The sequence below is a fragment of the Epinephelus lanceolatus genome, chromosome 2 (assembly GCF_041903045.1).
Source record: "Epinephelus lanceolatus isolate andai-2023 chromosome 2, ASM4190304v1, whole genome shotgun sequence".
Lineage (NCBI taxonomy): Eukaryota > Metazoa > Chordata > Actinopteri > Perciformes > Serranidae > Epinephelus > Epinephelus lanceolatus.
Window position 1 is genome coordinate 29,336,495 of NC_135735.1, and position 15,036 is coordinate 29,351,530.

Sequence of the window (15,036 nt, forward strand, 5' to 3'; positions counted from 1 at the left end):
CGAATCAACAACTATTTAGATTGTATTGCAGTTTCATCAAACAGTACAAATACTGTTTGTAGTAATAGTTTCACTAAATAGAAAGTGATTATCAAATATTAAGCAATACTCAGTACTTGCACTTTGTACACTAGTTCATTCGGGGGGAAAGGGAGAACTAAAAAAACAAAAACGAAAAATGTTTTTTTATGAAAACAGTAAGCATTCGCAACAGCAAAGCATGCTGTTCTTAAAGAACAGAAAAGTAACTCACTACACACTGAAATATACACTGACTCCAAAAGATAAGCACCGCTATCCGCGATACATCACATCCATGCAGGCTATGCATGGACATATACACGTGTGCATATATATACTCACACATAGGATGCATCGACTGATTGGAATTTCAAGTGCTGCAGTCCAGTACATTAATATTCATGTATATAGTCATATATAAGTAGTAACATTAACAACCTCAAATATGTAAGGCACTATGGCTGGGGACAGTTATACAATGCAGCGAGTCTTGTGACACAAACAATAAGAGCAACGTCTATGCATCTTTCCGTTTACATTTTTGCTCATGCAAGACCACATGCAGCGTGAGGAACAACCCTATATAAATCGGTTAATTGACTTGACATTGCTAACACCAAAAGACACCGAAAAGGTACAAATACTTCAAACGCAGTACAACATACACTGTGGACGACGTGTGCATCTGTCGATCTAGAGCTAGAGACTGGGATGGCTTTACAAATATGGATGTGTCTTGCACACGTAAGAAGGCAATATAGAAAAATAGCTGGGATCAGGGGTGCAAAGTCTAACTATTCAACACCACCCCAATTATTTACCTGTTTTGAGGAGTATTCGTAGAAGATCCAATGCAAAGATATATATCAAATGTGCAAAACACATTAAGTGTGAGTTTAACTACTCATTCATTCTTTCATTCAATCATTCATACATTATTTCCTTCTTAATTTTTGCCCAAATCATCTCCGCCATTGGAACTCTTTTTTTTTCTTTTTTCTTTTTAAAGCTTGAAGTTCAATTACACCCAAGTCTACATGATTCAAAAAATAGCTTGCTTTCTCTGTGGTTGTGCCATGGTTTTGGAAATGAAAACCATGTTGTTTGTGGTTTAAGATAGATTTCGCCCTGTTCGCTTAGCCCTCAGGTGGTATAAAGGGTACCTGGGCAGCCATGCTCAGATGTAAGGGTACTGGTTTATTTTGGTGGGGCTGAGAGGGAAACTGGCGTAGGCGGGCGAGGCGATGTAGGAGTGCGGGGGAAAGAGGGGCTTGAATTGGCCCTGGGGGTGCAAGGTGGGGGAGGGCAGCAGCCGCGGGTTGATGCCCACTGTGACCTGATGCACGATGCCTGCCGGGTGGGAGATGCTGTAGGTGGGCTGGAGGACGGGGCGGGAGGCTACAGGGGAAGCCAGAAGGTGGGCCACGGGCGCAGCCGTAACCAGAGGACCAGACGGCGGGTAGGACAGTAAGGTGGGCTGGGTGTGCGGGTGGCCCCCAAGGTGGGGATGAGGGCCCGTAGTGTGGTTTGGGCTGCTGTGGGACAGGGTGAATGTGTGCCCATGCATGGTGGGTGGGATATAGGCCTGTGGTCTCCGGTGGCCAAAGTTGCCGTTCCATTCCTGATGGCAGGAACCGAAATGCTGCACCTGAGGAAGAAAACACCTTGCTTATCAGATTCACCATCTTCACTGACACAGAATTTATCTTTAAGAGCCACTAGATGCTGCTGTTTCCACATTCTTACATGTCGATACAGTGTCTCTAATCAGTCATTAACCACCTTGAAATTCACCTCATTTCATTGTTCAATCTGTGTGTTAACATTACAATATTCCATTCATTCTCTGTCTTGCTAGCAATCCATTAAGTAGGCAGTGTAACAGTAAAATGCCTTCACCGTCAAACACAATTGGAAACGTTCACCCACCAACTGTGAGTAATTCGGAGCGGAGCTGGTAGATCTGTTTGCGACAAAAGCTACTGTAGCGGATGAATTAATTTCAGTATGAAGTGTGCTCTTGGTCACTGCTCTCAATAAATAGGAAGTATTTGCAATTCAAATGTGCTTTTTATCACCTAAATGTACAGAGTGTAGTCACACTCACTTTAGAAATGGCACTTTCTAGTACAATTTGCCAACTTTTCCACTTATTCACATTCCAGAAAAGAGGCAGGTGCAAGATACAATGACTTGACATGGCAATAGTATAAATTTGGACTTCCCACAAGCAAACACTCCAAAGCATTACCTCTGCCAGTGATGAAACCGAGGTCGTGCATTAGTGCTTTTATCCCTGCAACTGTTTGTCAGCTTTAATAAACACCAATTCTCTTTGGCCATACAAATACTTGTCCTACATATTCTGCTTGATTTATGGGGCCAAATGTCCCTAATGTCTCTCTGCAGCCAACACGAATAAAATATAAAAAGCTGTGTATAAGTGTGATTGTGAAATACGTGCTTGTAACTTACCTGCCCAAAGCCTATAGGCTGCTGTTGCTGGGGCTGGAATGCAGGGGTGATCTTCTGCGGCCTGTTGAGGAGGGGAGTGGAGTGGTGATGCTGTCGCCCAGGAATGCCTCGCCCTTTGGACTGGCATGAAGACTCCAAAACTGAGGTAGGAGGTCATGTTAAGAGGGGCAGCAGAGAAACACAGAGAGATGGAGATGACATGTGTTAATGCAGACAATATGGAGTTGCACTATCAATATCACAGTGTAAGTAAGGGCACGCAAAAGGCAAAAAAAAAAAGATGCAACCAGAGATTGGATCCAACTACAACTGCAGAAATGGCAACATTTGTGGCAGGAGGCTTTGTAAGCTTATCAGTGATTTCAGCTGTGTTTGATCTGGTCCAAACCTTTAAACATAGTGGCATCTGTCCTCTGAACATGATCTAGGTGATTATAAATAGATATGTTTGGGAGGATCTGGGAGGAGTTTGTAACTAAGCTTGTTCATAGAGCTTATAGTGGGGTCAGACTGTCAGCTATAAATACACCTGGTAGCACTAGAATAGCAAGCTGTGCCCTTTTATGTGTGGCTTTCGTTGCAATAGTTTGAGGGTTTGGGGGGAGGCTGCCTCTGACATGAAAGGCGATATGACTCTGTATGATTTTCTCTGGGGATTTACAGTTGAACCCTCTGCTTTAAAACACCTATAAAGAGGTAGCTCTTAGATGTACTCAGTTTATGAGAAAGACAGTTGATGTCTCGCTGACCACAGCTGTTATAGCGCCTACATAGAGCATGCGTAACTCCACTTTAACACCAGAAAGAAACATTCATCACACATTTGTTTGTTTCTGACAGCCAGACAATGTTCTCTGCCTGACATCCATGTTTTGAATATTTTATTCCGGGCATTAAACATTGTTGAGCAATTACGCATGTCTTATGTAGCTTTAAAAAGAGCACATCCACACAGATAAAGGGGCACTCAGTCAGTCTGGAGCCAGAGTAAGGAGTGATGACAGCAAACAAATATCCACTCCAGAGATCAGAGCAGATACTTCAGGCCACTCATAATCACCTGTGAAAACCTCTGTGGCCTACAAAGACAGCGTAATCCCAGGCCATGTGACCTGTGGAGCAGACAGCAGCAGCAGTGGTGACTGGATCTTTGAGCCAGCATGACCTACTCATGCACTTGCTAGTCTTCTGACCAGCTAACACGATCAGAGTGTCAGACACAAAGCAACTGAGTGTGCAGAAGGAAAGATGTCCTGTCACCTGCTTCATTCATATGAGACAGGTTTAAAAACAACCAGGGTAAATACTCTGATGGCCACTGTCACTTCCAGCAGTTATTAAGTAACAAAGCACAAATTTCAACCTGTAGGCCTTACATATAATATGATGTGCCTTATTAGGTTAACTCAAAGTCAGACTTTTAAGATATAATACATAACATTTCTGCACTAAAATGTCTAAAACGGACAGTACCCAAGTTATAAATTTTTGTTGAGTTGTGTATTTGTATCATCCAAAATGTTTACGTTTGGGTTTTGTTTTGTCAATGGCATCATATCCCCTTTACTTCCTCTATAGGCTCTTCACACTGCATTCTCTTAGCCCATGGCTAACCTTATCCCTGGATTGAGAGTTTATCCTGGGCTAACCTAGCCCCTTTTCACAAAAATATTGCTAACTCAGGGTTAACCTAAGCTGAGGATCTACATGGTTCACACTGCACTTCTATTATCTCTAGGTTAAATGTAAGTTGGAACATATACCTCATGTTAACATCTCAAATTCTAGCATTTACTTAGTTCCGTTTCCGAGTTAAGTCCATTTTCAGGGGATAACCCTGCAAACCCTGGGCTAACCCCGCTCCAGAATAGGGCCAGCAAGCTATAGGCTAAAGTTGGGGTACGTCCACTTGGTATGTGTCAAGACAGTGCCAATGTGAAGGCTTTCCTAGCCCCACGCTAACAGCTACCTTAACCTGGGGCTAAGTGCAGTGTGAAGAGCATACAAGTTACTCTGACTTCCGCGAAACACCAGATAATATGTCTTTGTAAATCATACAATGTCACAGAATTTTACTCAGCAACAGCAAAACAGTGTTTTGTCTGTCAAACAGCATATTTTTTCATTAAGTGCATGCCATTTTGCCACACAGTAATCCAGTGGAGACCTAATTTATTGATATTATAATTCAATTTCGATCCAGATGAATTTGCCACAGAAGGTAAGCTATAGTAGCTGTATGGGTAGCTGACTCATCTAACGCTAATGGTAAGTAAACAAGTTGGCGTTAGGCCAGTTTCGACTATTTCATTAGAATGAGATGACATAACATCAACGTAAATAAACGTAACAGAAACAAAACTTAAATACATTACCTCGTCAGTGAACATGATTTCTGCCTGAGTTGCGTCAGATAGATTTTTGTCGAAAATGGCGGTTGTTTAACAATGTAGACAACAACTCCCATGCTACTTTACAACGTCATCTAAGTCCCTCTTTTGTAATTGTTTTGGTTGAAAGATCCCTAGTTGCAGAAATTATAGTCTGTATGTTTAAATAAAAAACATATTCAATGTATCTGTGTTAACATTGCATCATGTGTCCAGTTTTTACCTGTGCTGCCACATGTTTCATTGACAGCAGCGTTGTTGTTGTTCTGCACCCTCATTGGAGGCACCACAACAGTACGAACTGGTGGCTTGCTGGGCTCGGTCTCCGGGGCAACGCACGCAACACGAGGCTCGCAGTTCTGGTTGCTGTCGCCAATGAAGCGTTGCTGTGCGAAGGGACTGTTGCTATGGCCGGACGCGTCTGAGGCAGGCGAGCTATCCACTGTGTCACAACCACTCTCCTGTTCATCATCTGACATACTGCAAGGGGGGGAAACCAGTGAGGAAGGGAGGAGACAACTGATGTAGAACGAGGAAAAACATTTGTAGGAGCTTTGTTTGAATCGGTTGAACTGTCCGTACCTGTTGGGGTGTTTGCAGGGTGAGGTGCTGGACTGGGCTGAGGCTGAAGAGCTAGTGCTGAGCGTGCTGTCTGGACTGCTGAGGGAACAGACTCTCTCCATACTGACGGTGCTCTGACACGCCTCACAATCTGCACTACCCTTACACCTGTGTACAGAGAGAGACAAATACAATGAGACACAACATTTTTTTAACCAGTTTAGATATATCATTAAAAGGAACCTGATGGCTGATACTCACTCCCCCATTGAATGTCTTTGTGCACTCTCCTCTTCGTCGCTGCTGATACTGATGACACTAACAGTTGGGCTAGCTAGGTCAGAGATCACCATAGCCTGCCGCTGCTCCTGCGAAACTGAAAGCTCCTCACAATCTGGCTCCACCTTACAGCAGTTCTCATCATCCTCCTCCACCTGCTCTGTTCCTCGCTGCTCTCCTGCAGTATGCCCTTCCTCTGGGCACCTGGCTTCTACCTGCTGCACATTCTTTGCTGTATCGGCCATCTTTGGGGACTGGCATGCTAAATTTTGGACGTTCGTGTTTTGGGAGAAGTTGCTGCCCCTATTGAAGAAAAACAGGTCGTCTCAGAAAGGAAGAACCCTTTAAGTGTATGTGTTTTAGCTGCAAAAGGCACAACTCACATGCCGTACCTGTTCACACAAGGCTTGGCTCTCTTGTTGGCAGCTGGCTGTGGCCACACCACATGTGCAATGCCTATGTTGATTGGCTGGTGGGTGGACATGGTCATTTGGTTGGTTAAGAATGGCTGAGGGTGTGCAATCATGGAGCTGTAATGGTTACCATGGGGACGCACTTTCCTGCATTAAGAAAACAGAACATTGCAAATTGAGCCAGAAGCCTTTAGCACCGTTACTGACAAAATGGTCTCAGTCACTGGTCCCAAAGGACATGTATGACTCATTGATCATTAATATTCAGGGGAGCAGGCGTGCTGTATCAGAGCAGCGCATTCCCAAGGGTGTACATAGCAACTAAAGGTAATAAAGCACTGACACATATTGCTTTAGATAATGCTGCATATTAAAACACATCAACACATCAAGAAGGAATACGTATCAAAAAAGGTATTGTGCTGCAACCCCCTGAAACAGACAAACAAATTCCTTACCCCCAGTCACCCAATCTTTGTGAGCCCGCCACAGTGTCAGATGCCAAAGTGGTTGGTGGTGGTGGCACTGATGTCACCTGCTGCCAAGTGGGCACCAAGATCTGCTGTGCACGGTTTGACCAGGCCTGTACAAGTTCAGAGAAGCAAAGCAGTTACATCTATTTCTGAATGACTTTGAAATATAAATGATATTAAATAAATTCACCCATCAAAGCGTTTACCTTATCTACACTTACTAATGAAGCCATTACCTGGAACCAGACCTTTGAATCCGCCCACTCCACCAAGTTTGAGTTAACCGATTTGTCTGGCTTTGTGACATGAAACAGCGGTTTCTCGGCTGAAATAAAACCAACCAATCCAAGGGGCATTGACGATTAGCCACTCAGTGTTATAGGCAGGACTAATGCTGTTGTCAAGCACTGTGCTGGAACCAATGAAGTGTGACAATGCAAGCACTATAGATAAAGGTACACACTGCTGCTATCAAGGCTGTTCTAAATCATCATGTTCTAAATATCACCAGACATTGTAGTTTGTACTTCACTCTGCTCAGCTCCTAAACCCTAGAAAAACAGGGTATGTTGGGATGGCTACGCATCAGTGTGGTCTTAAAATGACATAACATACAGGCAGATACCTTGGTCTGTAGTGACTGGTCAGGAAAAATCGAACCCCCACGGAAATCAGTGGGCGCAATGTGAGACTGAAGATGGAAATGGAGTGTAACAAGTTGACAATTCTGTCTGATATCAGGCAGATTAAGCTAAGCTCTCCCTCTCAATCAGTGTTTGACCACTAAGGCCATCATTCCTATCCTTGCTACCCCATTACCTGTGTGATGACTCCAGGTCTGATCTGTATGGGCTGGATGGGGGGTGCTTGAGTGACCAGAGGCACAGATGCCTCCATTCGAACAGAGTAGCCTGTTGGTTTAGCTGTGTTGGTGGGGATTCCTGTGGGGACAATGGACAGGAAATATTTAACTTTTAGATATTTAATCCAACTACCGCAAAGAATAATAAACAAGTAAAACAAAGATTCAACCGTTGTACCTTGAATGGTTGGGGGACATAGAATGAGTGCCTGCTGAAATGAATCGTTGCATCCAAACTGACCACTTCCTGTCTGCAGTGGTATCCCAGGGTGCATCACTGATGGGGCTGATGGGGCTAATCCCTAAAAAAAGGAAAAGGGAGTGTGACTGAACTTTACTGAGGTCTAACAATGAACAACAATAGCATGAAAAAGCCAGTAGATGGCGACATCTCTGTCAAGAGTTGTCTGTATTTTATCCATACAGAGCCCGGGGACCGCTCTGGTACTGAGATATTACTGGGTTAGTCAGTGACCTTTAAGGATTACCCTGCCTTTTCAGTCGAACAACAGAGTCTCTCTTAGCTCACCTGTGGTAGATCACTATCATGACCTCAAACACATGAACTGAACTACTCCAGAGGAAGTTCAGGCTGCTGAATCAAAAAGAATCCAAGGCCCACTTGATTACAACTGAAATCACCATGCTTTAAGAACTTCATTAGGCAAAGGAAACTAGTGAACATGTCTTGATCAATACTTTCATCTCATCTGTTGAAACTGCATATGATTGGACACCTTTTTTAAAAAAAAAAAACAAAAAACATTCATAAAACTGATTCACCAGTTAATCCAGGTTCAGCAATGTTACATTTTCTTTATGTTGGATAACAAAAAGGTTCTCAGATGATGCTGAACTTACTCTTTGAGAAAGGCCTGAGGGCTAAACAAAGAACAGTCAAGCATGTGCCTCTGCTTCACTACTCAGGCTGCTCTCGTGCCTGGCTATAATCACATTTATTGAATAACGAGAACTAGGCCTATATTGTTCTGCAACAGCTCCTGCATGTAGCCCAGCCCCCATACACATGATAGTAAACACAAAGCAGCCTTTCAGAGGATAATACTAAAAAAGCTACCACAGTTTTCTTGTAAAATTCTCCTGAAGAACAAAGATTTACCATTTCTACTGCTCCATGGAAACAGAAAGTACAGCTGAGCAGTTTTATTTTTCAAAGAAAGTGACTGGTTATTCTTTCATCAGGTTTCAATTCTACATAATAAGACAGCCTTCTTATTTTATCCTTATGTTATCCTTATGTCTGTACTGATCAAAGACACGTGCAGTCACCGTTATGCTGTCAAAACCCATCATCTTTCCAGGTCACATCCTCAGAATAATGGTTTATGAATAGACTTTGAGATGTTTTGCTTTATAAAAGAGCCAATGCCAAAAAAAGGGTCAGCTCCTTTTTTTTCCTCAGCAACAACACTGATTTGCACTGTTGCCATGACCTCAGAAACATGACGTGATTTTGTTGCCATGACAGCAGTGCTAGGACGCAATAAGATGGCCGAGTCGGCATACACGAAAGCAATAAAGGTGAGGAAATTATCTACATGATCAGTCCTCACAGGAGCAGATGAGCAGAACACACTGCATGTCATTGACCCACACCACCTGTGATTATTCCATTGCTTAGACTTCTTTTTTCAATCTCCAGCTCAGGAAACAAGAAAATATGTAACTGTTATAAATAGTATTTCCGAACTTATCAGCTGGTTCCTTTGTTCTAATTCCCTGATCTACAGATTAATATGTGTAAGTATAATCACATGCCCACACACACACACACACACACAGATGTCAGATCATGATGCAGACACATCCTGAGCAACTTACTTGTGTGTGGACACCGGTAATCTTGCTGAATGGGTGGTTGACAGAGGCAGCAGCGGTTGTGGTCACAGGTCTGATGAAAGGACCTTTATTTCTGTTGGCTGCCTCGTATGCACTGGGACGAGTCCAGCAAACATCCATGATGTGGAAACATGACTTCACACTACAGGCAGGGGAGTGACACAAAGTTATGTGGGAAGGTCAAAATGACAGCATGTCTGAAAAGTCTCAGGCAAAGTGGACTCACTGGTTGCTATGGGGAAAGTCGAGCAGGTGTTGCATTGTCACAAAGGGGTGGCTGAGAGCTTCAGCAGGGGCAATCCTCTCTTCTGCATCAATCAACAACATCTTCTTCAGCAGGCCCACAAACTCCCGACGGTCTGCCTTCTCTGCCAACAAGTCACTACCTTCCAGATTCATCACCAAGTTCACCTGGAATAAAAACGTTTTAGTATTAAAACTACTTTTCATCAACAAAGTAACATTAAAAGAATAAAGTTTAGTAAAATTAGAATTATTACATTACAGTACGCTACACACAAGTTTAAATATGATACCAGTTTCCTAAAAATGCTAATTAATTAGTCATGAACTTGAATTCTCAAGAATCTCCTCAGACTTACTACGAAACAGATCTGAAACAACAATGATGGTTATCTGGGGAATTTCCACCTGTGGTGTGTTTCTACAGAGAATAGTGAGTGAAACCTGAACCTCCATCTTATAATTTGGGTTATGCATCTATCTGAAGGGAAGTCAAGCTCAAAGGTGCTTGTTTCTTTCCCACTTATAATCTTCATATTCTGCTCAAACAGCTGTGGGTGTACTTCCTCTGATAAAGACCCAGTAGCCTACATCCTCTCAACATTTGATGTTGAACTTCCTCTCAAGTGCTGTGAGGTACGATGTGGTCCGAGCAGCTGTACATACGTGCGCTATGTCATCCAAACAGCTGAAGATGTACTTCCTGGCTTCCTTTGATTTCATTCCCGTCTCCGTCTCATGTTCATCTGTTGACTAAAGAAAAAGAAACAGTTAAATCGGGCCGCAAGAACTGAATTTAGCAAGGCAGTTGCCATGCTCAGTTACACTAAGATTTTAAATACATTATATGTTCCTATAAACTGCTTCACTCTTCCTAAGAAGAACTTCAAAGCCCAAAGCAGGAAGGCAGGGTGGGTTTTCATGACTCATATTCCCAAAATGCATTGCCTCTGCTAGTAAAGTGCTTATTGGAAAAAACGTCATTTTAGATCCTTAAGCTGATTCACAGTATTTGAAGCACTAAGACGAGCAGACTGTTAGTATAATATTCTCTCAAGCTTTATCTTTGAAAAGACTTTAACCTCACAGTTGGTCCCTCTGTGCATGTTTTGGTTTTGCTTCCGGAAAGCTATCATTGCCTCTTTATTGGGAACTGCATTCTTGGTTTCCCCAGAGGACAGAAGAAAATATTTGTTCACTGAGTTGGAGCTGACCTATGATTTTCACCATCAGTTTTATGTGAAGCAAAACAAGGGTAGAGGTTACTTGTTCTGAGGTTAGTGGCAGTGAGCCAATCTGCCATATTTTGCAGGTGTGTAAATATGTCTCACCTTTAGTCTCCATGCTGCATAAGGTGAGTCAGACTCTCTGCAAAAGAACCGTGCTGTCTTTGTCCCCGTGTTCAATAAATGTTCCCCCGGCAAACCTTGTGTCTGAGAGATGTAGCGAATCTGTTGGACATAGGGAGGGGAAGTGGGAAGAGACAAGAATACAAACAGAGGAAGAAATTAATCTTGTGCCTAAAGAAAAAGGCAATATATGTTGGTTTAAAAGAGGAAGCTCTGCAGTGCTATTTTATATTAAACAATCAACATTTGTGTTCATTCTAAACATGTCATTTCAAGAGTAAATGCTGGTTTTCACTGTTAGTGTTAATTTCTCCGCCATCCACACTCTCTCCGAAACCAGCACATCACCACAGCACTTTATACTGACACTCTTTTATGTGCTGAAAATTTACAAGGTCATTCACAGTGACATCACACTATAATATCCCTAACAGTTAAAGCTACTGTGTGTGGATGTGTACATAGTGGAGACAGCTGCAGAGACCTTGAAGATGCCACATTCCTGACAAATGGCTACACTCAAATGAGACCCTTGTACTGAGTGTAACTTGAGCTTATTATCCCTGAAAGGTGTCAGGGTCTTTTCATGTAAACTCTGATAACAAGGCTCCTACAGTCTCAATGCCACATGCTTTGCTGGGCAATGATGCTCATCAGTCAGATGCTGCGGGGCAAAAGTGACACACACAGGTTTATGAGAGGAGTCCGGTGAGAAGCCTGGCTGACGTCAATCACACACAAGTGTAAAGGACAACAACCATTAGAGATTCAGCGCTGCTGAGGAGCAAAGAGAGAGCCAAGAGTCGCACATTGGGAGGACGGTGAGGATACTGAAGGAGTCACTGGACACTTTAAAATGGAGCAGATTAACATAATGAGATCCATCTTCCCTTTTCTCTGTGAAATACACATCTAGATCTAAGGCAGATAAACAAATCCTCACCCCTTTACTTCACACATGAAGCTTCCACACTGCAGCCTGATAAACGTGAACGAGTGAGTCAGTGAGTGACGCCCCTCACATCTAAAAGATGAAATACGGAGACTGAAATTGTTTTTGTTGGAAGCTACTCAAGTGTCGATCTTCAAGTTGCTCCCCTTCGCCAATGTGATGCTTGAGCAGAAGGGTTATATCAGTCTGTTGCTGAGGTGCAAACACTGCAATGTGTCTCTGTTTGTGTGGGTGGGACCTATGCCTATGATAGTTGGCTATAGATGAGTTTATGATCAAGCAATGCATTCATTGGGATTCTGACGGCATGCATGATAAATATAATCTCATCTGCCAAGAGATTTAGATTGGATGGGATGAAGATCCCAATGCTTATCGCAAGACACACTAAAATCCAAGTATCATAAAGCACACTGTGTCACTGTCCATTTCTCCCTTTTGGTTTTGCGTTCCTTAAATCATTTTCTCAGGACATGATTTATGTCAGCCAAGATCTCTCTCATTTTCAGTCTTACACATTCACATTCATAATCTAGTCAAGGTTTACCGACACTGTCAATTCCAACAAACTTCACCCTTAAAGTACACCGACAAAATTCCCCTCTTTTCATGTCCATAATATAGCTGTGCTGCAGTTCAGCAACATCATATAAACAGAAACAGACACCAAAAAAACAACACAGCCCGCCAGTATGTGTGGGTGGGAAAATTCTTGTGACGGGAAAACCCTTATTTTTCCCAGAAGGCGTGCCTCTGCAGAGATCTCGCAAACCAGTGAGATCACTGGTGCAAAGCTACGGCTCCACAAAACAACTATCTAGCGAGCCTGCGCCTGCTGCAGAGCAGACAGGAAGTACAGGCAGTATTTTATTTTATGGTAGTCCAGATAACAAAACACACCATGACATGACAATACTCACTACAATAAATTAAAATAAAATAATAGACACACACCCTCCTACTTATCCAATGTACAATGAATCTCTTCCACATTTTTGACATTGGGGTACAGGAGGTCGCGCCAGCTTACAAACAGGAAAACTCTTTCTGGAGCCTTGACACTAACCCAAATCCCTTTTGCTTCCCCTGACCCTGCCTACATCCTCTTATTCTTACAGATCCTCCAGGTTGCCAGCTAGGCCAAGCCACAAAGAGGAAATAAATGGGCAAGCACACATATCCTTGATCTCTGCAACAGTGTGCACCGACCCTTACTTGTACGGTGTCTGAGAAAGCAAGAGACAAAGAGCTCAAAGAGGACATAAAGAGAGATCAACAAGACAAAAACATGGGATCAGGACGAGTCATACCCAAGACTCTGCACCTGCGCTAATCATAGCCATTCATAATGAGACACTGGCTGAGTCGTGAGGTTTGCAACATCAATGAGGTGAGCAGCCTCGTGCTGTCCGCATGTGGTAAAAGATGGTGTAACTGGGGGATGAGGTAAGGAGAAGGGAGAGCGCATGGGGAGGATGGGGGGAGGAGGAGGAGCCAGGGTTATAAATACAATATGCTGTGTGGCATGGAACAAGACCCCTAGCAGAAAGATAAGAAGAAGAAAGGGGGGAAGAAGGATGTGGCAGCAACTCAGTCAGCTCCAGCCAGATCATCTTGTGGCCCCTGGATGACACCTCACACCAGCAGTCAGCTGCCTAGCTGCTTTATTTAAAGCAATAAAAATTTACAAGCTTTCTATTTTAAAGTCCTGCTACATATATATATATATATATATATATATATATATATATATATATATATATGTACAGTATGTATCGGACTGATAGCACATGGAGCGCCAATTTATGATCATACATGTCTTAAACCTTTTGAACTCACTTCGAACTCTTGTTTTGCTGGAGGAAGCCAATAAAGGATCATAGCAGATGCACTGCAAGTGGTGCAAACCTAAAAGTAACAGCTGGTTTTGATGCTAGAAAAACTAAGGATGTCCATTTATATCGAGACAAGTTGGATGAGCTATTTTTTTGTTTTTGAAATTTGGATACTTTTAACATCAAACACCTTTGAATACAAAGGATGATGGTTTGCATCTGTGAGCTCATTTGACTGTATGTCATGTTTTTCTGTCACTGATAGGGCTGTGGGTGACTGTGAGAGACAAAAGATGGGCAGACAAGTATGAGTCTGTGTTCTTCATGCTACTCTATTTCTCTGAAACGCTTACACAATGATTATAACTGATGATGACTTATTTGAGAGAACTTTAATTAGCTATGTGTGCATTGTACTTTGCTTCATTATGAGATTAAAGCCTCCAGAAAAAAAAACAGAAAATAAACTCACTAAACTGGGATTGTGTTTTTTTTGTATTCACCCTATGCTTCTGCACAGGCTGCTTTTCCCCATTCACTGGAAAGGTCCATGACCAAACTGAATCCAACGGACCAGTTGGCCGCAAGGGAAAGAGAGATGGTGTTTCCTATGTGGGGTGGGTGTCAAAGCACAGTTCAGTCAGAGAGCAGGGATTCACTCTATTTCTCAAAGGCACGGGGCAAAAACAGGGATCCTCTGGGACGTGCTTCCGACTCTACTACATAACCGTTCTGCTAAAACGGGCCAGGGTGGCAAGTTCAGTCATCCCAGAGAACATCCAGAGCTTAACATTCACTGCAGGTATTAAAATAATCAGACAATAATAGATGGTAACATGAGAGGTGCAAGAGCCAACAAGCTGAAACCTAAAGCGCCAACTCTTGCTTTCTCTCTGTGGATTACTCACACCCTCCACCACAATCCACCGCCAGTGTTTACACCGTTTTTGGATTCGAATTCAGTCGTCCGTTCACACACAGTAGTTTTTGATCTCTATCTGATACATGTTACATTCCACAGGCTCCTTCTCAAATGTTTCTTGCTTTTTATTTCATCGTCTCTCTCCACCCACCCCTGTCAACCCCATCAGCTCCGAGCAGTCCCTTACTAAATCGAGGAGGCTCCCCCCCAGATATCTCTAAAGCAGCTTTGCAACATGCTGACTGGCTCCTGCAAAAACAGATTCATCATATTTAGACTGGTGGTGCTGCGCTCAAGTCAAATCTCTTTCGGAGGTGTTGAGTTATCTCTCCTGTCTCAGTCCTGGGGAGAGTGAAAAATGATGCCTGGCCATAAAAATACTTTGGTATGAGCGCAGTGTG

General features: G+C 43.0%; 1 protein-coding gene across 1 annotated transcript in view; it reads right to left on the minus strand.

The window, feature by feature from the left end:
* Positions 1 to 1,079: 1,079 nt before the first annotated feature.
* hipk3b (homeodomain interacting protein kinase 3b) overlaps positions 1,080 to 15,036 on the minus strand; it is a 38,119-nt gene continuing 24,162 nt past the window's right edge. Inside the window, exons 4-16 of the mRNA XM_033620104.2 lie at positions 10,909 to 11,028; positions 10,244 to 10,330; positions 9,561 to 9,745; positions 9,317 to 9,476; positions 7,653 to 7,776; positions 7,432 to 7,553; positions 6,598 to 6,722; positions 6,119 to 6,286; positions 5,709 to 6,029; positions 5,469 to 5,615; positions 5,110 to 5,366; positions 2,497 to 2,636; positions 1,080 to 1,669 (exon numbers count right to left, since the gene is read on the minus strand). Coding sequence (XP_033475995.1) covers positions 1,199 to 1,669; positions 2,497 to 2,636; positions 5,110 to 5,366; positions 5,469 to 5,615; positions 5,709 to 6,029; positions 6,119 to 6,286; positions 6,598 to 6,722; positions 7,432 to 7,553; positions 7,653 to 7,776; positions 9,317 to 9,476; positions 9,561 to 9,745; positions 10,244 to 10,330; positions 10,909 to 11,028 — 2,427 coding nt within the window. The 3' untranslated portion in view covers positions 1,080 to 1,198. The remainder of the gene's footprint in view (positions 1,670 to 2,496; positions 2,637 to 5,109; positions 5,367 to 5,468; positions 5,616 to 5,708; positions 6,030 to 6,118; positions 6,287 to 6,597; positions 6,723 to 7,431; positions 7,554 to 7,652; positions 7,777 to 9,316; positions 9,477 to 9,560; positions 9,746 to 10,243; positions 10,331 to 10,908; positions 11,029 to 15,036) is intronic.